General features: G+C 42.0%; 2 protein-coding genes across 2 annotated transcripts; one reads left to right on the top strand and one right to left on the bottom strand.

Annotated features, from left to right (window-relative positions):
- Positions 1-141: 141 nt before the first annotated feature.
- nup37 (nucleoporin 37) lies at positions 142-12,666 on the top strand. The gene is made up of 10 exons (XM_020646595.3): positions 142-298; positions 1,199-1,380; positions 1,468-1,589; positions 6,215-6,287; positions 6,512-6,606; positions 11,452-11,542; positions 11,758-11,939; positions 12,026-12,076; positions 12,272-12,365; positions 12,467-12,666. The coding sequence occupies exons 2-10, from the start codon at positions 1,219-1,221 to the stop codon at positions 12,578-12,580; spliced, it is 984 nt and encodes a 327-aa protein (XP_020502251.1). The 5' UTR covers positions 142-298; positions 1,199-1,218; the 3' UTR covers positions 12,581-12,666.
- A 4,781-nt stretch (positions 12,667-17,447) lies between these two features.
- th2 (tyrosine hydroxylase 2) lies at positions 17,448-22,818 on the bottom strand. The gene is made up of 12 exons (XM_020646605.3): positions 22,498-22,818; positions 21,196-21,370; positions 20,982-21,070; positions 20,824-20,891; positions 20,681-20,731; positions 20,439-20,584; positions 19,751-19,886; positions 19,584-19,653; positions 19,437-19,493; positions 18,657-18,752; positions 18,433-18,566; positions 17,448-17,851 (listed from the first exon to the last, which is right to left on the bottom strand). Exons 1-12 carry the CDS (start codon positions 22,726-22,728, stop codon positions 17,686-17,688), a joined length of 1,419 nt encoding a protein of 472 aa, XP_020502261.1. The 5' UTR covers positions 22,729-22,818; the 3' UTR covers positions 17,448-17,685.
- Positions 22,819-23,628: the final 810 nt, after the last annotated feature.

Below are 23,628 nucleotides of genomic sequence, written 5' to 3'. Positions count from 1 at the left end.
AACGAGTTTTTCCAAATTAGACGACCACACAGGTGCTACTAGACACGAATAAAACCCAATTAACTTTAAAATAGCCGATATGTTTCACGTTTGAAATCGATGTTTGAAAATACGTCACGCGAAACACCCCTTCGCATTTGCCGTTAGTGGTACGTTCCATGCCGAACCCGGAAGAAGCTTCACAACACATGAAACGCGCGCACCATTTGAGTGAAATACATACTTTTCAAAAAGGATAGTGAGTTTTTAATCAGTCGGTTTAGTGTTCTGAATCGGAGTAAACCCCCATAAATAAGAGGTAACTATCATGTACTCAGCCACAGTTGTTAAAACATGAATTCGCGAAGTATAAACTGTTATTTGGAGAAATGCTAGCAAGCGGTGACCCAGATAACAGCTGTACTGCATCCCATAGAGAAATGTTCATGTTTTTTAATCGCTCCTCAGCTTAACTGTGTGCTGAATGTTTTGAGAGATATTTTAAACCATTCACTATTTGCAAGACTGATGCTTAATTCGGCGTCTGTGTTTGACTCTAATCCGCAGTAGTTAATCGTAGGATTTAGGAGTTTAACCCGTAAAGTAGCCTCAGCTCAGCGCTAATGGGATCAACTTGAAATTGAAATATATCTAAAATAAAGCACTGCCTTGTTTTTTCACGTATGCCGAATAAAGCAGTGGCTTCCACAGTTTTCAAAAATGACCTTTTATGAGCCCTACTGCTTATGGTTTGTCTTTAAATTCAACATTTCTAAAACACGCTGATATGTGAGTGAGGTTTGGTTTGATTTTTCCCCCCCAAACATTTAGTGAAAAACGTGCATATCCACTGAGTGCATTTGAAACATCTGATTTAATTGTGATATTTAAAGGTTATTGAGTTATTTGTGCTGCAACTGCTCATGCTGAAAACTGGATTTCATCATTTTCAGTAGTTAGGATTATACCATATACTGCTATGAGAATATAGTAGAATTACTTTATGAGTAAAAAAAACACAATATAATATTAAATACAAAGTAAATAAGCACTACAAATATCAAAACTAAGAATGTGAATATATACAACCAGGATTTAACTAAACATTACTAGACTTAAATATGAAAGATTAAATGTAAATGTGCAAAAACAGATCAACATCAGTAAACAACGCATGAATGAAGATATTTGTTGATGTGTTGTTGGGTTTTGTTTCCAGATAAAGCTTTACCAGGATCCATGATCATGCAGGAGGACTCGAGCCGCACTCCCACTTACACGCTGCCATGTGAGGACTACGTTCACGTGGTTGAATTCAGCCCTTTCTGCTCTGGCACCCCCGTCTCTCTGCTGGCCTACGGTGGAAACCAGTATGTGGTTGTGGGAACCTGCCTCTTCCAGGTTAGAGAAAAGGCTTCACATGATTGGATTTACCAAAACAGAAATGCAGTTTATTATTCTCCTTTAAATGTGTATTTCTGTCTACAGGAGGAGGACATGGAGGTAGAGGGAGTTGAGTTCAATGTCCTGCGCGCTTTCCATCATGAGTTGCGTGTTGATGCTCTCGCTTGGAGCCCTGAGTCGAGGCTGGACAGAATACCTACTATCAGGTACTTTCCTTTTTGTTTCAAGAACCCTCAACCAGGTGACAGTTTGTCTCCTACATGTATATAGTGCACGCAGGGGCTGTATCCGAATTGCCAAGTACCTTCTCAGTCTGTCAGTAGTCAGTACCTACTATCTGTGCTGTATACTGTTAGTACCTACTGTTCAGTAGGCAGATATTTGTTCCTACTTAGTAAGGAAGTGACGTCATTTACGTTTCCCGAACCGGCCTCATTCACCCGTTTTTTGTTTTTTTTGTTTAGCTTTATTCAAGAAGAGTAATGCACATATACAGTCAGGTTAACAAAAAAACAATATCACAATGTAAATCAAGTAAAAGATTAAATAACTAAATAACATACAGTACATAAAGAAAAGTACAAATGAAAGACGGTAATATACAGAATATAAAATAAACCAATAAAGACATTTAAATAGTGAAATCATTATTTAAATAGAGGGAGAAAGGTTTTAAAGTAATGCAGACATTTCTTATATTTTCTGTTAATTAAAAGTAGTGATTTCAGTCGGGACTTTAACTCTAGATTAAAAATGTATTAAATTAATCCACGCTCGTTTGTTTTGATTTGGAGGCGCACGTGACGTGACGATTTACGTTTAATTTCGCACAGCATTGTGGGTAAAATACAATTCATTTCCTGAAAGCACGCATCTGATCCATACTGCATGAAACCAGGAAGTTAGTATCCATACTGAAATGTTCAGGATACTGAGGTGGACCCAAGAAATGACCACTGAATGACCACGAGAGTTCAGTATACTGAAACTCCTACTGAATAGTACTGACTACTGAACTGTGGATATTCAGAAAGGGCGATGGTGTAGAGAACGAGCAGGGAGGCGTGATTGGTTCATCAGATTGGTACCTTGTGGCAGATGATTGGTCAAAGTTTTTACACGCTTACAAACTGCTACAGATGACGGATCATCTTGGTTCCTTTTTTTTTTTTTTAGAGAAAATGAATTATTGATTTCTGTCAGGACCTAAACAGAACTGAGATCAAAATCTTTAAAAGTGGATCTGGAGAAAATGACCAACCGTGCCTTTAAAACTTACTTGTATATTGAGAAAATAATTTAAATTAAAGAACGCCACAAATGTGTCTTCTTGACAGCAACACTTTGAATGCTCCTAAATTAACTTATTTTCTGTTTTAAAAGAATAATGTGTTTATAGTTTTCCTTCCCGCCATGCCCTCTAGCTGATATATCCTTTTTATCCCCTGTATCCTGAAACAGCCTTATTTAATGGATTATTTAGATTTTAAGCTTTTATCCGTGCAACATCATTTTTTTTTTCCATACACGTACTGCACATCATTCGGTGACAGTTGGAAACTTGGGTTTGATTGACATGCCCCTCTTTTATGAAATGTGCTGACATATTTGCTCAGTCATTAATCAGTTTGAGTAATGACCTCTCTAGAATAACAGGCTGTATGGAGGGACATCTGCAGCTTCACTAGAGCCTCTTGTTATGTAAGAGGTCACCAAAACCATTAAACGAGGAAAAAGGAGGCTTCACTCCCACGTCAGACGCCAAACATCTAAACTGTATGTCTGCAAACACAACGGGATGAGTATACACAAACACTCCTCTTAGCAGAAGACGAAGAAGAAGAAGCAGTCGCAGAGAACACACTCTGTGCATGCAGCCGTAGCCTCCTCTCACTGTCACTCTGCAGCTGCCCCGGATCAGAGCCAAAGTTATTTCAGGTGGCTTTGGACGGGAGGGAAGTTTAGCCGAGCTCTAGATTGTTCGAAAGCGAGCGTTTGCTCCTAATTGCAGCGCTGCATGGGAAGGTTTGGCGGTCCCTCCGGAGGTGTTTAAGCTTTCTGTAATTGAAAAGGAAAGGCAGCGATAATTCCCGGCCTTCTGTGGTTTACTCCGCAGGGCCCTCGAGCCAGCCCTGTGACGTGCGCGCATGTTATTGTGCTGATGACTGCCCACTCAGGTTCCATCGCTCCCTAAGATCTGCACACAGCCGTGCCTTCCAGGAAAAGTACAACTTTCTCACAAGGCTAGACTCCGAGCAGGGGCCCACAGTAATAGGAGGGGAGGAGAGGACATGCAGCATGAGCATTGCCACACCATCATCCACCTAAGAGCATGAAATGGGAAAACCTGCCAAGTACTGAATCCTGCAAACACTAGACTATCCACAAATAATGTCTGGCTTTCACTGCATACACAGATTTGTCTTTACAGATACGACAAAAGCACATTAAGACACAGTAAAAGGAACATTATTTGGATGTGTGAGAAGTGCGCTCTAGTTCACACACAGGCCTTCAGTTATACATAGAATGGGTGAGGCTAAGAGAAAAAGAGAGAGTGATCAAGCAAGAAGCAGAGTGTAAACGACCCTCTCTCACATGTAGCCATTTGGTCACACAGTCCATGGATGTCATGAATACACATCAACATACTGCACATGTTGACAGTTTTCAAACAGTGGGGCTGAAGATGCTTGCAGAGTCATATTTGCACAAAGTCCAGTAATATTGCTTTATCTTGTCATGGCACGGTTGACAGGGTTGTTTAGCTTCTCGCAGCAGTTTTTTGACGGCTCTGCACCATTAGCTTGTGAACATTATATGCACATTGCCGCAGAGGGCAGAACCGCACCGTATCTTAAACGACAGCGCAGTTGCACGCAGAGATTGTCAGTGAGCGCCCAAAAGTGCACCAAAGCAAATATGTTGTTTGCAGGAATAACAACAGCATCATCATGCAGCTGTGGGAAAAAAAATCAAAAGTGAAGCGTTGTCAGTTCGGTCCTCAGGAGGAGAAGAAAATATATTTTTGAATGATTGATGAATGGACGTCGGTCATTCGTGATGCATTTCAGGTAGTCAGGGAAACGAATCGCTGATTGGTTATCGCAGCACAGTGTCCAGCAGGTTTGTGGCTCGAGTTGAAAAGGTTTGGTATTTATTATATTGTTAGCTTCACTTTTGTCCAGATATCTGTTCACGGAGACAAATAAATCATTGTTAGAATGCTGGCATTGGAAGCAGGTATGTTAAAGTGAGGACAGAGGTTTTGGTGTTTTTTTCTGCAAACACCAAAAGCCTGCTGATACGTGTAAATGGTCAATACAGCTCTGATTACAAATGTACTCCAACAGAAACCAGAGCACTTCATAAGCTGGAAATCCAGACGCCTGTGTATAGATTCTACATTTTTATATAGAATCTGTTAACAGAGACTCACAGCATGCTGAAGAACAGACTTTTTTTATACACTTATACAGGGCTGGGAAATATATCGAGTTTTTAAGATATATTGATATATTTTCAAACAAGATAAAGAGTAAGACAATATTGTTAATATGGATATAGTTTATGTTGTATTAAAATAACGTTACAGAGGTGCCAGGTCACCTTTTTCTCATCTCACTGATGATGACTGACTGTCTGTCCCTCTTCACCCTGCTCCTCCTCTCTCTCTCTCTTTCATTGTATTTAAGGAACATTTTTATTTCATGATACTACTTTTTAAATTCACAAACAGGTTTTTTATTTTTCCATGTGTTTTCACTGTTAATAAAAAACATATCCATATATATCGAGTTTCGCCATTCAGCTTTTGGTCCATGTCGCCCAGCCCTACACTCCCCTGTGTATTTAAAACTGCTAAAATATACAGGGCAAGATCAGCAAAGCGTAACGACACACCACTTTCTCCACGGGGGGGCGCCAAAATCGACGCAAACCAAAAGAACCTCCGAGGAGCTTTTCCAAATCCTTTTTACATATTGTGAAGTGTGTAGCAAAAAGATGAGATATTGTTAACTAACTTGCATTGAGAGCAGAGAATTCAAATGTTGAATGCAGCCAAAGACGATTTATGTTTTGTTGAATTCACAGAGCAAAGTCTTTGTCGTGTGTTTGCACAACAATCACAGCTGCTCAGATTCTCTGGTGCTGATTTTCTTTTTTTTTATGTTGCTTATTGGAAATCAATTGAGAGAATGGCTTGGATTTTCAGTCCCTGCAAAGTGTAGCATGAACATGTGGGGGGGGGGGGGGGGTTAGACCTCCCATCCTCATATAATCTAATCTACTGTAACAGTAACACCCTGGAGCACGTCGAGGGGTTTATGCAGTGACATCACGCCAAATCCATCTGTAAATGTGTGAACCGCTGTCTGTTTATTCTGCTGATATGTGTGTGTTTTTCTTGTCACAAGTGAGGTAGTGTAATTGTGTGAATAATTGCAGGCACCGGTGTGCACTGCGGCTGATTAGAGGGAAAGTCCTCTGCCCGGCTCTCTGTGCAGGTTTTTTCAACAAGAGACATGCGTAGATGGCGTGAGGAATCTTGTTTTTCTCCCTGTTTATCTTACTTGCAATTAGAATCTCCCTGGCAGCTTCTCTACTGATCGCCGTCCAAGTCTCTACCACACACGCCGACACCTTCTCGTGCTGAGGTGTCAGTCTGGGGCGGCCGCAGGCGTGTGTGTGCAAAGAGAGAGAGAGAGAGAGAGAGAGAGAGAGAGAGAGATGTCGTCTGTCATTGGGTCTATAAAGTCTGACTCTGTTTTGATGTTCTCTCTTTTTGTTTGTTTTCACATCCTCCCTTTCTTTTCCTCCCCCTGCGCAGATTCTGCACCGCTGCAGCCGACAGAAAGCTACGCCTGCTGACTTCTGATCTTCAGGATCGGCATGAAGTCAAGGTAGTGGAACATCTGGAGCACATTGGCCCACAAACTGCGCTTGTCAGACGACGTCAAACTTCTCTTGACTCGGTGCTGACATGTAGTACTTAGTGATACAGGAAAAGCAGCACAGAGAGCCAGTACATCGAGCACACATTTGATCTCAGAGATTCTCATTTCAGGTTATCTATCATGTGTTTGCTGTCTTTTGTTTACATATTGTTCTATCCACTGTTGCCTAGGTGATGGAGGGCCACACCAGCTACATTAACCATTTGGTGTTCGAGCCCACGGAGGGGAAACAAATTGCTTCCGTCAGCGATGACCACACTTGCAGGTCCAAACCGTATTTATTTCCATGTGTGTGTGTTTTTTGTGTGTGTGTCTGTGTGTGTTTGTGTTCCCCGCTTCTGATTTTCAGTCCTGTTCTCTGTTAATGGTGCAGAAAGTCGAGACCTTGTTTCCACAGTGAAACACGATGCTAAGCACCACATGCTCCGGTGTGACCGTGCGTAAGCACAGAGCTGCTTTGTAGCTTTTCTAGCTAATTAGTTGAACATGGAAATCCAATTAACTGCAGGCAGTTTTTCCGCTCTGAGGGGGATCTCAAACAAGGGGTCCCCAAATGTTCCTTTTTCAATTAATGCCAGAGGAGGGAGGGAAATGTGCCAGAAGACGGGGTCACGCCTGGGACACCCTGCTGGCTGGATCGAATGCAACATGCAAACATTGGCTTCTTCTGTCTGATCAAAAGTTCAAACCCCAACAATCATTTTAAATGATATAATCATGTTTTTTTATTTCAGGTTTTCTTAAAAATAGCTCAATTATGTGGTACAAACAGCCTCATCTGCAGGGATGTATAGCCTAGTGTTCAAGCAGGCTCTCTGACCAACATCTCCTGTAGCTAATACACTTACTATTGACAAGTACCTCATACAAACTCCCACTTTAAAAATACCAAACTATCCCTTTAAAAAACATGAAAACACTCACTCGACATATCGTGTTGAAATATGACAGCCTTATCTCTCTGTGTCATGTGTTCAATAATTTGTGATTTAAAACGATACAATCGGCTTTGTTTTAATGATCGATAGGATTGTAAAGTACTGAATTCAGATCCTCTTTCATATTTTAACCAAAAGCTGCTGAGAGAGAGAGAGAGAGAGAGAGAGAGAGAGAGAGAGAGAGAGAGAGAGATCTGAAATGCAGAAATTCGTTGGCAATGTTTTTGGTTCTGACGCTTTGCCAACGTAGGCAGTGTGCAGAAACTCGCTTGCAATTTTTGGGAACTAAACACAAGAAACAACCCGATATTAGATGCCTAGTGCTTGTGTTTTTGTTCATGTGGTATCGGAACAAGTATTGATATCATTTATTTTCACTAGTATGATATCGCAGTGTAAAATTCTGCCCTATAAAACACTCTGACAGACACGCAGCTCCATGATCGTCGTGTCCTGCTCAGAGCCTCGTTCTGCCACATCAGGCCGAACTTGTCTCCCCCCCCTCCCTCCTCTCCCTCCTCTCCCTTCCACTCTCCTCTTCCCCTTCCTCTGCTGACCGGCCAGAGAAAACAGCGGTGCGCTCCATCTGCTGAAAGATTTAAATTCTGTCATGTTGAGAAAATATGGGACGCGGGAGGAAGACAGAGGCGGAACAAGGGATGGATCAAGTTAAACGGGAGAAGGGGCTTCCAGTCAGCCCACACAAACTGAGCCTCAATATGAGAGGAGGAAACTAGTCCTGCAGAGACGGAGGGGAGGGGAGGGGAGGTGATTGCCTGCATGTATGCTCTCATGACCTCTCCATCGCTCTGTTAGATTTGGCAGCCGTTCCTCTACTATAAGTTTGCTTAGCTTTGTCATCACCGTCCCCCTGCAGTTGTGGGAACTCGACTGTAGCCAGCGTGCAACCTGACGCTGCAGCATCGAGGTGGGGAGCCAGACTCCACGCCCTTAAGGGAGTTTACATTGGGTTTATGTAGTCTATATCAGCTCATAAGTATCTGTATAGACGCGCAGAGAGAGGGAGTCTGTGGGGAAACCTGCCACCTAGAGATCATGAGGCCACACTGCAGGATGCTTAGAGGATTTTGGGGTTGACTGAGTTCACAGATGAAGTCAGGATAACACACCTGCTGCTGCTTCTGCTGCTGCTGCTGCAATATGCATATGGTTTACAGCATGTTGTCCTGTTCCCGATGTTAATCTGTTTGCATTCGCCCAATCCCTTAAGTTGTGTAAGGGAAACAAATTACAGCTTCATATCCCCCCGACATGCTTTTCAACCAATCTCTCGCCTTTTCATCAACATCCAACCATCGTGTAAATACGCTCTAAAACATCGAGTTTAATCTGAATGTTATTCAACACTGCGGGGCGGGCTGCGGCCTCAGATGGTCGAGTCGTCGTCGTCGTCGTCTCTCAAATGGAAGGTCGAGGGTTCGATCCCCAGCTCCTGCAGCAACATGTCCGATGTGTCCTCGGGCACTTACTCTTAGTTGGTTATCTTGTGTCTTGTTTTAAATATTATGGGGATTTAAAAATCAGAATTGCAACAAATTTGTTGACCGTAACCTCGGGCTTAGCAGTCGCCACGGAAACCAGGGGAGAAGGGTATAGGGAGGTGGAGGGGGTGAGTGGACCCCCCCCCCACCACCACCACCACCCCCCCCACCCTACCCTACCCTACCTCCATCAGCAAACCCTCCTTTATGAGAAGAGAGCTGATAACAGAGCTTGATTGGATTTGAGGCAAAGTGCTGGGAGTGTGTTTTATTTTGGCGGGGGCTGAAAATGCAATCTCTGACCTGTGGCCCGACAAAATAAAAGAACACAGTCAAACTATTCAACAAAGTAATTATTACGTCAAATATTTTTGTATAACTCTTTAATTTGTAGGTCAAATTTTGGACCGGTCCTGTTGTGCAACGACACCAGGGTGAACCTCTTAAAGGCTTTTGCGATGGGATTATTTGCTGGTTTGACTCGACCGGTTCTCTCCCTCCAGAGAGTCGCCTTTCGATTATTTACTCTACTCTCTACAATAAATCATATCGCAAAAGCGCTTACGGCATTTCCCCGTTTAACTCCGCTCACTGCCCGTAAGGCCCTGGCCCGTGCAGTCATCCCACACCTGATTTTCAGATGTCCCCTTTTTCCACTCTTGTTTTCGATGGAAGAGAAGTGTTATCGGTTTGATTTTAGTGTTGTGCAATTACGCCGTGTTTCATCAGAGAGGGTCGTGCATGTTTTAGAGCTCTCGCGTCTTTCACCTCGTTTGGCCCGAGGTCGTGTTTTCTCAGGGAGTCGGTGCTCTCCGTTTGAAGGGCGGAGCGGTTTGACCACGGTTTGGCCGTTGGTGGTGTAGCGTGCAATTGAGCAGTGCTTGGTCTGAAAGAATAGGGTTTAACCGTTGTTTTCCTGGTGTGGTCTGAGGGTTCTGTATTTTTTTTCCCTCTCGGCCTCGCTCATGCTCCATGATGGAGGTTTTTTGAGAGTTTTTTGACCGGGGCTCTATCCTGCTGCAGGGGAGATGAGGAAGGGGAAAAAGTTGAGTGTTTACTGAGGTCTCCATCTGAGACGGGGCATATCCTCCCTGACGCCATCAATCACTCAAACAACACACTTGACTTTTAGATGCTCTTTGGAAGGCTTTATTAGATGATGTATCCTGCATGACTTCATCCCATACCTCACCAGAGTTTCTTTTTAAATTTCCCAGAAAAACTTGTAGCCACCACCGTGCCCCCTTCCCCACCTTTTCTTCTAGTTCAGATGTGGTTAACCAGAGATCCAGGTCTCAGGACAAGAAGTTCCCTCCATCCTACTGATCCATTACATCTGCGGTGTTTCTCTGCTATCATAGGCCTTATTCAGATTTTAGATCCGACTATTATTTGAATGAAGATTGGTCGTAATCCACAACCGAGTTTTGATTCGTGGTTGGTCATTGGGTTGTGAGTCCGCTCTGTTTTCATTTCGCACTAACTAGGATGTTGTTCAACTTTTTCCTGAGCTGACGTGCGTTCTGCTGCCCTCTCTGTACTCCGCAGAAAATGAATGGCAGCGGGGCCGCCCACAGCGAAACATTTGTTGTAATCCGAGTGGAGCGTAACGCAGATTCAGGGCCAGGGTGATGTGTGTGTCAACACCCCCCCCCCCCCCCCCCCCCCCCGCCCCCATCCCCCCTTCCGCCCATGCTACTGCGCCTGCTATCATAGCTCAATGTAATGTCAGGTTGGCGTTTTCCCCTGAAAGAGGAGTCCAGCATTAGCCTGTCTGTCTTCACAGCTCAGGGCCCAGCTCTGAGAAAAGGAGCTCTCTTTCCCTGGAAAAGCAGAAAGACCCTGAACATCACATCACATCACATCACACACACAACCAAGGATAAATGAGAAACAAAAAAAGAAACTGTCATTTCCCATGTGATACTTGTTCATCTTAACTTAAATTTGAAACATTTTTTTTTTTTTAAAGAAACAACTAACCGCCTCTTTTTAAGATTATTTTGGTACATGGTCATTTGGAAACTTTGCCCTCACGTCTTTCCCGGTCAAAGTTGAATGTGTGTTACATTTAAAATATATGGATGATAAAATGATGTTTTAGATCAAGCACCCCAAAGAAAAAAAACTCAAGCAAAATGAATTCTTTCAAATATTATGTAAGCATCAAAGGGCTATTCTTGGAATCGCTCAAATCCCGTCTTTGTTGTTAATTAAGAGGGAGTGGAGTCGTCGTGAATTTTAAGGCAAGGCAAGTTTATTTATATATCACATTTCAACAACAAGGCAATTCAAAGTGCTTCACACAAGACATCAAAAGCTTCATGACAGAGGAAAGAAAAGAAACATTAAAATAGAACATGTTCAAATAAAAATAATTAAAAAGAAATTGAAATTTTAGTGCAAGTGCGGCCCACAGATGAAGTGAAATGATCATTAATACTAATGAGAGTGGATTAAAATCCCTCAGTTTGTACCTTTTCACGTTAACCTGAGATCTCTAATGTTTACAAAGAATCCATAGGAATTTCTTTTCGATGAAAATTAAAGCGTTGCACGAGTATAAATCTTGGAATTTGAAAATGAAACAAAGTAAAAAAAAAAATATTTCAACACACTGAAGGCATCAAGTTTTCTGTGTACATTTTGATACCTGATTTATCCGTGCAGGGTTTGGGACCTGGATGGAAATGAAAGCACTACTCTCAGACTTCGCTCTCCTGGCATCAGTGTGTGCTGGCACCCGGAGGAAGCATTCAAGGTATGAAGGACTTCTTTCAGATAGAAACTCGTGCTTTGAGGTCATACTCTTGAGGTAGAAGTTTATATGCAACTTCAAACTGTACTCCCATTACACGGTCAGGTGTGTGGTCAGAAAAAAATGGAAAATTGTGTATCTTAAATTGTTGTTATTTTGTCTCCAACATGTTTATATATACAGTATATAATTTACAATGACCCCTCTTTCCCCTTCAGTTAATGGTGGCTGAGAAGAAGGGGACAATACGCTTCTACGACCTGGTGACGCAGCAGGCCATCCTGTCATTGGACTGCGGCCAGTCGCCGCTCATGTCGGCCGACTGGTGCCTCACAAACACGATCAAAGTCGGCGCCGTGGCAGGAAACGACTGGCTCATCTGGGACATAACTCGCTCCAGGTAAACAGCGAAGCACGGCTGGTATACCGTTGGATCTGAATGACGAGATGAGGGACGTGCCCAAATGATGTTTCTTCTCTTTGCAGCTATCCTCAAGAAAAAAGACCCGCTCACATAGACAAAGCACGGCTATTCAAGTAAGAGGAATTCATTCATGCTCGTATCTTAGAAAACTGAGAAAATCGAGAAAAAAATCATCTTTTAAGCATCTAAAACTTGCATCATCAATTTTTTTGGTGCATTTAGATTAAAAACCTTAAATATGAATTTGTATCCATTTGAAGCTGTTTCAACACAGTTAAAAGTTAATTTGATGCTGTTTCCCTCCTCAGATGGTCTCGAGCCAATGAAAACCTATTCGCTACCACTGGATGTCCCGGAAAGATCTGTAGTCAGCTACTCATCCACCATCTCGGCCACCCACAGGTCAGTGAGATGCGTTTCACATCCCAGATCGGTTTCTTATTTTAATTTTTTTAATATTCTCAACCGCAGCAGTATTATATGAAATATCGGTGTCGTTCCAGCCGGTGACGATCGGATCCGCCGCGGTGGGATCGGGCCTCAGCTGGCACCGGAGACTTCCGTTGTGTGTGATCGGAGGCGATCGGAAACTCTGCTTCTGGATGACTGAAATGTAGACATCTGCAACTGCACCTGCCACGGTGGATAACTAGGTCCTGTGTTTCTACTCTCATAAATAAACAATAAAGTATTTTTCTGAGTATCTACTGAGTTTTGAGTGATATCGATGGAAACTGGCAAAAAAATAAAACGCTCGCGCTTTGTTCTTTTATGTTTTCTGTCCGCCCCTTCAGGTCGGGGCTACAGATTAAAAAGGTGCTGGTCCACACTCTGTCTTGCGATATTTTCCTTTTTTCTCTGAAGCGCAAAGTTACATCAGCTGTCTTATGTCCTGCCAAGAAAACTGAAGTTCAAAGGAACGCATCAAGGAATCGGTGCCAATTCTCCACCCTCGCCGGTCAACATGATCGCTGCCCCCGGGTGCTCTCTCTCTCTCGCTATCTCATTTTTCTCACTGTCGATGAGAGACTCTGAATCCCATCAAGAGTATATCCCTCATATGTGCGGTTCCACCTGCTGTGGTGCGCAGGAAATCCACAGGAAAGTTTGGATGATGGGAAACTAAAGTGGTCTGGCAGTGTTCCAGCTGTTGGACAAACCTTGCAGAAGGGTTGTTAGTGTAATCATAGGAAGAGCTTTGGGATGTTCAGAGGCCATCTCAGGTCATGAACTCCTCCATGACATACAAACAATCTGATCTTAGAGATGCAGGAAGAGGACGAAATGTTCCCCTCACTCTTTGGTGAATAATTATCAAACCGCCCCAAACACGGAGTTCATCAAGGGATCATTCTGCAGAAACTTGTGATGCCCCTCCAGCAAAACAAAGACTCCTTGTACCGTCACAGGAATGCCATGTGAGAGAAACCACCATCTCCATTATCAGAGCCCTCTAAGCAGCAGAAGGCGCAATGTTTAATTAGCTCGATCATGAATCATTCTAGGGTGGCAGCTTGTTTCCACAGATGTACTTAATCTGCGAGGGTGCAGCGTTTGGATGACTGTGCGCATCACACTGGAGCGTCTGACAGCCATTTATTCTACTTCATGAATGTCATTCTGGAAGCTGAAACACTTAAGATCTATTGTATGGCGATGCATGTGCATGACATAAAAGGAGCGAGCAGAGGCCAAGGGAGGGGGAGGAGACCCTCCACTCTTTCAAAACCGATTCGTCGATCTTGTATATTTCTTGGACTGGAAACGTTAACCGCCATCCGCAAAGCAAAAACATGCTACTGCACTCCTTGTCCACGCTCAAGTGTGGTCTTGATTTTTTGTAGAAGCTGGTGCTACAGCAGCTGTGTGTATCGTTGTAGACGTCAACGTCAAGATGCAAGAAGAAGCTGCCATTTTTTTAAATCCAAAACGTTTTCCAAAGAGTACATAAGCTCCCAAGAAAAGGGCACTGGAATCTTAACGGAGCCACTTTCCTCAGAAGCATGAGTCATGAAAGGCACACTGGCTCAACAAATCCCAGCGACTCAAGGACACCACCTGATGGTCGATGAGCAGAAATGCATCGTCTGATTCCTGCAAGTGTGATGCATATTGGACATCTTACAAACCTGCCTCCTTCCTGGAAGCACACTCTCACATGTCACCGCTGAAAACCTCTGCGTTTAACCTTTACTGTAACCCTGAGTGGAGCTATGATGTCTGATCTCTTTGTGGTTTGTTGGACTAATAACATGAAAGGGAGATCAAGACCGCCCTGGAAATCCTCACCAACTTTCTCCTAATCTCCCTCTCCTTGGATGATTCTTCCAGCTTTAAGCCCCGGGCTCAACAAAAAAAAAAAAAAAACAGTGCAAATAAAAATAATGAGGAGCCTGATATGAAGGGGAAACAAAGACGGAGATTAGAGCTCTTTGAGGCCCGGTGTTTGATTTGATCTCACGACTGGTTTTGTTGTGAAATGTTTCCCAGAATGAAGCGATTACGTCGATCTTGATGGGGAGGAGAGAATCAGTCGGAAAGGGCTCGATCACATGATGGAGGGGACTTTGTCGATTGATTGTCGGGGCAACAAGTTGTGTGAAGGGCGAATCTGTATAACTTTCAATGCTTGGCCACCGGCGCTCCATTGATAGTAATTTAAACCTTAAAGTCTTTATATGTGATTTTTCACACTTAAATGTAGAAATCAAGTCTATCCTCTGAAAATAACTCTGTGAGTCATGACTGTCTACAATGTGTGTAACACCCGAGTCCCACTGTCTGTGATGCTTTCAGAGTTTCAGAGTCCTATCTTCAGTTTGTTTACATCGCCAGAATGGCCGGCTGACTCCTCCCCTCGTGTATAAAAGTTGTTTAATTGAGGGACTAGAGAAAAGAAGAATAACATACTGTACTCACTGCTTAACTGTGTTTCTAGATCACGCTCATTTCAGGTAAATTTACATGCAGTGTGAAGATACGAGCATAATAAAGATCGCTAGCATTAGCATGCTAACACAACAATGCAGCGCAAGTTGTTTTGGTTTCATGCTGGTGCTCAAGGGCGACATCTGCTGGATCAAAAAATCACATATAAAGCCTTTAACTAAAACGTGCTTGATTTGTCTACACACTGAAAATAAGTTTGGTGGCCCAAGGATGATAACAGAACAAGAAATTGCTAACCAGTTTCTGTCCTGGTCAAAACCAAAAGCTTGAAAAGGAAGAAGTAGGCTAAATGTGGGATGTATGCTTTTTTTTTTTTTTAAACAGATAAAATGCAGAATCTAAAGAGAAAAGCTGGTGTTTAACCTAGCTTAGCATAAAACACAAGCCTGGTTTCTGGAAAGTAAAAACAAAAAAACATCCATCAAAACGGTTTAGCTGATACTTTTTTTAACACGATGTGTCTTCATTGAATCTTAAAAACTAACTAATTAGCATTTGAGTTCATGTGCTAGCTCGACACGAGGTGTAGTCCATCATCAGGTACTGTGTATTCATGACCTGGCTAACTAAACATGGCTCCTTCATAAACTGATAGATTTTTTTGGAAATACACCAATTTGCTTTATGAGGACTTTCAGAGGCAAAAGAACATGTTGTTCTGGATTCAGGACTTGGCTAGTTTAGCTTAGCAGACAAATGTTATGATGCACTATGTCGCATCAACCAACACCTCTTCCTTTCTAAGTTATTCCTCTTTGCCCCCCCAGTGGACGCATCAAGCTGCAACGATCTCCTCTGTGCCAGGTCATTCTGGGCTTCCAAGTTTTTCCTTCTCAGCACAGTCTCTGGAATGAGATCTGCCTCTTGATGATGCACATACAGCCTGTTCTCTTTTTCTTTTCTGTGTACTTCAAACTTTGCTAAACGCTGGTGGTGCATGTTACACAGCCCTGACCCCGGTCTTCATGAAATATTGCTAAATTGTAGAATATCTATGATTTTAAACCTTTTAAAAGAAGTGATGATGTGTGCAACATTTTAGACATCCTTTCTTTCCTCTTTGAATTTTCATTTAGTGCTGTTTCTTGATCAGACTTTTTTTGTATGTTGATTAAGAGCTTTATTGCCAAGTTTTAACCTTAATCTATGTACACCAGGATTTTGTATTTGTCCCACCTTCACGTACCAAAGATAATGTTTGAAAATGGTTGATCCGGGCCTCGCTCCGTCCAAAGAAAAGAGCTATGACGTGCCTTTTCGAGGTGCTGCACTTTGGACAGGGCCAGTTTGGCGAGCCATTTCTTAGCCTGATTCCAGATTGTGAAACTGTCTTTTTTTAATTTCTCACATATGATCTATGAAGCATCGCTAGACAATTTGTAAACTATTAAGAAATCCATTTAGCTCTTTATCAGGTCTTAAATCCCCAATATCTTCTGAAGCCTGAGGACAGAGTGAACCTCATGACCTCGTCTCCAGCTCCCTTGAGGAGGCAAAACAAGGCCAGCGAAGGGGATGAGTAGACCGTGACATCAATGAAGGAAAACACTTATGGTTGGAGTCAGGATGACACAGCATTTGGGATTTGCGGCGAGCAGACTCGAGCTGGATCCTGGTTGCCCCCATCACTGCGGCGGCAAACCCGCTTTTGTTTGGCGCTCGGCAGATTCGGATTCTGGCGGCGGTTTTCGCAGGGATTTGAGGATTTGAGGGCGCTGGATGTGGGACAAGATACAAGAAATTATAAAGTGTTTGACTTTTGCTTGGAGTAAAGTATGTGTGTGTGTGTGTCCCCGCACACTTGTCAAGCTGTAGATCACTCTTTCCCTCCACTTGCTGTATCTTTTCTCCCCCCCCCTTTTTTTTACTCCACAAACACTGGGGTTTCCTAGGGAGGCCTTCACAGGGCTTGATTTACTGTACAGTGGAATTATGGGAAGGGGAAAGCTTCCAAACACAAGGTGGCCGATGCATGGGGGGGGGGAGGGGGCGGTTGGGTTTGCCAGTCATGGTTTTGACGGCGGAGATGCTTTATGAGCCTTGCAGTCGGAGGTGATTTGTCTTTCTGGAGGTTTGACGTGAGCGAGTCTGATACGCATCGTCGCCAGCGTGGAGATCAAAAACACTGGACGCCCGTCAAAAACAACCCCAAAGGGCCGAATTCTCCAGCCGAGCAGAGAAAGAGAAATAAAGAGAGAAGAGTGTCTGTCAACAGTTTCAGGGGTTTGCGGACCGTGATGTGGTCGAGTGTGAGGTCTCGGTGACCTGGCCTCACTACACACGAGCTGGACGTCAGCGCCGGCTTTGGCCTTGACCATCTGAGGGAACATGATCCTTAAATCATTCCTGATTAACTCCTTACCAATACAAGATGATAAATGGGTTCCAAGGATTTTCCAAAATGGAAATAGTTGGTTTGGAATTAAAATCTTGAACGTGGCCAGTACCCCCCGCCCCCCCCTGTATTGTAGTGGTTCGCTCCGGTTGTGTTTTTTTTTTTTATTCCTCCTGCTTCAGCACTTTTTTGTGGAACACACAACGCTGAAGTTTCTTCATGAAAATAAACATTTATTTCTTTTTACATAATACATTACACACACACACACACACATGGCCGTGTAAAACCTCACAAACGTGACTACTTTGTGGTTTTTCTTTTACATGTCGTTTGTAATCTCATGTACAGTTTGCACTGGCCAAATGTCCATCTTTATCCAGTTTTCTCCGTCTGTATGTGTGACTCTCTCATCTCTGCAGGGAACATTTCCTGGTCTTAGGATAGACTCAGCTTCTCCAAGGCGCTGTGCAGGGTCTTCAGGTCTTCCCTCATCTGGCTCAGAGCATTCTGGATCTTGCCGGGCTGATCCAGGACCTCCACGCTGCAGGTGAAGGGGTCGTAGCGAACTGTGAAGGGGCGCTTAATCGTTGCGGAGTACCTCCTGTTGAAGTGGAAGCATATGACAGAGAATTTTAGAGATGCAGTGATTAGATGTGTGGGGGGGGAGTATTAAAAGAAATACTGAATACTAAGTTAGGCCACAAAAAAATTTACTTCAGCACTAATTGACATAGACATCCACAATGTTACTTTACACATCTTGAATGTGTTCCAAGTTACCTCAGACATATCATCATTTGATTTTTACTAGTTTCATACTTATGTTTTATATTCTGGTATTCTAACAACCCTAATTCTACAGATGTTATTTTTCAATCTATGAACTAATAAAATAAAATTATCTTTAGGACCAGAAAACAATTGACAGAAAATGATGTTAAGCATTCAAATTGAGAAAAATAATCAGAGGTTTATGTTGATTTTATGTTCCAATTTAAACTTCTGACTCGGTAGCAATGCTCATTCAAAAAAAAGTAAGAGTAAGATTGAAATAAAAACCTGAAAAAGAAGTTGCATCTTCAAACCTGATGCACAAGATTGCTCTATTGGTTTACAAGGCTTTCACTCGACAGCAGCTGTAACATAGTCAACACACTCATGATGGAGTAAAAATGTGCAAACCTCATCTTAGCCTTTGCGTCCTCGAAGCTCTCGGACACAAAGTAAACGGGCTGGTAGGTCTGGTCCTGGTACGGCTGCACCGCCGTCTCCTCGGGGTTAAACGGTTTATACTCGGGCTCATTGGACAGAGCGTACTGAAAGCACATGTCAAAAAACTGTCAGGACAAACAGCTGATAAAGAATACGCATGGTGAATTATGATTCTTATGTTTGCATGCACTCACAACGAGCTCTCCATAAGACGACAGGAGTCCAGCGCCGTACGCTTTCACCGCTCCATTCTGCTTGCAGAGGCCGAACTCCACAGTGAACCAATACAACTAAAACAATAAGAGAGGCAAATTAACAAACAGCATTTATTATGCAGGCTTTCAAGTGATCTGCAGGTATTTATATGGGCCACTAGATGGCACTAAAGATCCGTTTTAGAGCCAGTTTCTTCCTCATGGATATAGAAATGGATGGATTGTCCTAATTAATTAATTAATTTATTTAGAATTAAATATTTGATATGAAATTGTAAAAAAAACAAAAACAAACACTTTACAGTCCAGATTTAAAAAAAAAAAAAAACTCCAGGTGGTCTCCAACCTTTCTTCATCTGAGAGCTACTTTGAAAAAATGAAAGTGGCCAAGAGCTACTTGCATCAAATCGCTTGCATTTATTTTCATAGCACACATCAGCTGGATTAAGATACTGTTTGTACACATGTGAAATTACAATAACCCACATCAATGTCCAAGAAAACATCACTACTTTACACTTGTTTTATGGGCCAAATATATAAATAGTGGAAAGAGGTGCATTTACTGTCGTCAGATTATTATTATTTTTTTTAACACAGACGGTCAACCTATAGGCGAGCAACTGAAAACCTCCAACAGGAAGCTCCCGAGCTACCTGTTGGAGACCCCGTTAGACTATGTAAGAATTGCCCATGCCATTTTTTAAATTACTTTTACATTTGTCTCATTTAAGATTTCAGAAAACGTAATAAACCTACCGTTGACAGTTTCTCAATGTCTTCATCTGACGCTCCAAGAGAGGCGAGTCCAATCTCCTGAAATGATTCAGAGAAATCAGTGTTAAAGGTAAGAAACAATAGAAGTTGTTGAGAACATATTGTATAGTGGTGCCGCACATTTAGTACCTGGGAAAACTGTGCGAATTCTTTGTCTGCCAGCATGGGAATATGTCCAAGCAGCTCGTGACAGCAGTCTCTGTCAGAGCAGATAAAACCGAGTTAATAACAAAGCAAAAACCAAAGCGGAGTTCAGGAGTCAAAATAATCAGGTGTCAATAAAAACGATGACTCACGGCTCAGGAGAGTGCATGGGCGCAGAGGCGTGACGGATGTACTGCGTGCACTGGAACACCCTGAAGGCCAAACTGTAGAGGAAGTCTCTGGCTGACAGGAGGCCGGCGACTGGACGCAGCTGGAAACCCGTTTTCTCTGAAACAAGCAGAGCGGAGAGGAAACGCTTGTCATTACACTGAGAAAGAAGACGCTTAAGAGGAAGAAGAGATAATAGACAGGAGAAGGACGGGCACTGTCAGGGTTCCAAAGAAGATGATAGAATCTACGTCCTAAATAGCTATCGGGTTTAAAGAAACATTCTCTTCTTTTCTTGTCGTTTAAAATCCTTCAATAATCACTTGCATGTATTTCACCAAAATGACATTTATGCACAGACTCAGTTCTTTTGTCAAAATGCAATGGACAAACATGCTCAGAATTACAGTTCTCAACCAGTTGGGACTCTTTTTGTACTGATGATTCATAATTGTATATTGCTTTATGTCATTTTTCAAACTATTAAACATTTTATAGTAGATATTTTAAATCTTCCGCTCAGCTAAATAAGTCATGTTTTATTTTACGATTAACAATTGGGACAAATTGAATTTATACTATTTTGATTTTTTTTTTTTTTAAATTGAATTCCACATAACTCAAACTTATATAAATGTTAAAGCACTAATTCTTCTGTGTCGTTGTCGTCACCTTTCAGGAATGCAGAAACCTCCCTGAGCTGAGGGATGCGGTCCTCCCCGTAGCCACACTCCTTCTCCAGCTGCTGCAGACCGTCCAGAAACTGCCTGCAGGCCAGACCGGGGTAAATACTCCTCAGCTGTCGGTACACCTCCCTCCTTTTTTTAAAACACAACAACAACACATCATTGTACTTTCATCATCCTGTCACAGTGCATCTGCATTAGTACGGCTGTGTCTGGGTTCATGCTCACCATGTGGATATTTCCTCTGCTGTGTACTCCACAGTGGGCAAAGGGTCCCCCCTGTGACCAAAAAAGAACAACATATATATGTGAGAGAATATTTCAATGACATTTAGTACTATAAAAGTTCCATTTGACAACATCTGACTCACTGTTTGTATGTGAAGGCAAGCTCGGAGATGAAAGCTCGTCTTTTTCTGTATTCTGGGTCGCTGTATCCCTGCAGAAAAAGATTTAAAATGACTATAAGAAAGCTGTATTTCCTTTAACAGCTGATGTGAAATTCTGCTGAGGGTATGTGAGCACTCACCGGATGCTCTTCGTCCATGTCCGGATCAAATTTGGTTATTAACAAGTTGCATCTGTCGAGGTCTTTTATCTGTTGGGGGAACCAGGGAACTGTGACAGGAGGGAAAATAATTGATTAGTGGTTTTTGTTAATGTCCTGGTTGCATTTGATTAATTTGGTTGTAACTGACTGGAGCAGTGCAGCAAGAGGTGCAGTAATAAAATCAGGTAGTTGCCTTTCTCGTCGGGAATGGAGCGAACGTCCTCAGCCACTCTCTGCAGTGAGTTGATGAAGACGTCGAGGTCCGAGCTGTGAACTTCACACTTCATGAAGAACTCCAGGTCCGTCGTGCTGTTCTTTGACTTCTTCCCCGGTCGACTCTCGATGTGGAGAAGTTTAGCTTCAAATGTCTGAGTGGGAAACAAGGGAAGGAATCAGCTCACAGTTACCAGAGAAGTGTTGATGTGTGGAAGTTATGTAACATGATGCATTTTAAAGGATTTTTCCTGATCTTTGAGACAAAAATGCACAAACCTAAATACAAAATATGTGATTTGAATCTCAAATTGGAACCAGACGATTTACAGGACGCAAACAAAACAACAAACAGTTGTTGCCTTTTAGAGACATTTCCCACCATTCTTTAATACAAAGCCATAATTAAAATATTTATAACTTCATAGAATATTTGTTATAAATATGAAGCCATCGGCGGCCGAAATGTGGTTTTAATTACAGGATTTAAATAATTAATTTGGTACATTTTCAACCATAAATGGCAAATTCAGCTTCTAAAAGTGTCGATTAGCTGATTTTTTACTTCTTTCATAATAACAAACAAAACAAAACTTTTTTTTTTACTGCAAATAAAACAACTATAAACAATTTATCAGTTAATTAGTAAATAAAGATCAATAATGGATGACATACTCAGAACTTCAAGTTCAGTTTCAAAAATACTGAAGATTCAAAGTGTCTCTAAAGAAAACCTTCCAGATGCTAAAGGAGCAAACTCAACCACTTTAAATTCTCCTGATAGCTCTTTCTTATCCAAATTGTTTTTTGTGTGTTATTATATTTTTTTACTTTATTGACGTTTGCATAGCCTGCACATTAACACAGAGCGACAATAAGCTGCACAACTAACAGTGTGAATTTCAAAATAAGAGCGCTATAATCACATTGAGAGAAAAAATAACTAAGAAGAACAGAAAGAGAGAGAAATAAAAATGAATTAATTTTCACAATATTAATATTAGGACCCATAACTGTTCTGGTCTCTATATATTTTTTTTATCTTAATACAAATCTAAACCATAGACTGTATCTAAACCTGCAGAGTAACTTTACTTTATAAAATTAATTCAGCCGAAAATGCATGATTGAAATGTAATGGAGCAGCAGCACAGAGTTGCAGAAATGAAAAGATTCACTGGTGCTTTAGGACCAGAGTATTTTTGCAGAGCATATTGGGCTTCACTCATTTAAAGTAAGTCTATAGGTAGGCTATTTGATTTTTTTTAAATGTGGTTATTACCTCGAATATTTTCCCGGTCTTGAAGAATCCTGAGTTTTTCTCATTGCTGAGGGTGAACAGGACGTTGACGGTGACCCTGCCCGGCTTCTCCTCGAAAACGAAGCCGTCTCCGTACCGGTCGGGCCCCGGAGAGCCCGGGGAGCCGCTGCTGCGCTCCCGCCGAGCATCCTCGATCAGACTCTGCTTCCTCCCGCTGAACGGAGCCGCCTGCACCGAGCTGTCGGTCTTCATGAGTGCAAAGAGCTTTAGGCTGGAGGGGGGGATAAAGGGGGGTTATCAGATCACGGTGTCACCGGAGCAGACTGAGAAAGTGTGTCATCCTCACCTCAGCACAGGTTTATATAGTCTGTCATCTGAGGGGGCTCATGGAGATGAGTTACGCACACACAGCACGTTTGGCTGTTTTTAGGGGGGCCTGCTGTGCGTCATGAAAGGTTGAAATAATTTAACTGTGACATGAATTGCATAAGAAAAAATCGACGTTTTCCTGATTTAGGCTACAGACCATAGACTGTAAATATTATACAGACTCATTCACCCAAAATTCATCCTATTTATGAAAGAAAAACAAAAAAACGTGTAGTATTTGTATTGGTGATTTTGTAGTGATGCATTCAAGGGACTTGAATTTTATGTGAAAAAATAACTCTAATTTAAAACTTAAAATGCAACATTGGAGCCTTGAAATTGAACGAAGGGTCTTCTGTACAAAGTCTGATAGCCAACATGCCGTTTTTATTAAATATCAACAATAAATACAAAAATAAAGCAATAAGCAAAGACTAATATGTACAAGGCTAAATAATATAAGATAACAGTGCAGTGGTGAGGAGTGCAAAGATGCTGAAGTAAACATGAGGTAGTTTTTACAGTATATACATTAAAAAGTGTGCGTTTATGATCATTTAAATTTAATAATAAATGTATATTCTGCTAAGAGAATTGTAACATTGTATATTTGTATCTTGTATAAAGGATGTAAATACATTTCATTTATAAATCTTTGATATTTCATAGGCTAGCCTGTATGCCTAATTTCTTGAAGCATTTGAGACTATATTAAAGCTTATTTTCTGAGTAGCCACAAAGGAATGGTCTATGAATGGATGACAAATAGTTTTATCAAAAATT

The sequence above is a fragment of the Labrus bergylta genome, chromosome 23, assembly GCF_963930695.1.
Source record: "Labrus bergylta chromosome 23, fLabBer1.1, whole genome shotgun sequence".
Lineage (NCBI taxonomy): Eukaryota > Metazoa > Chordata > Actinopteri > Labriformes > Labridae > Labrus > Labrus bergylta.
Note: the sequence above shows the minus strand (reverse complement) of the source record. Positions and strands in the feature narration are given on the sequence as shown.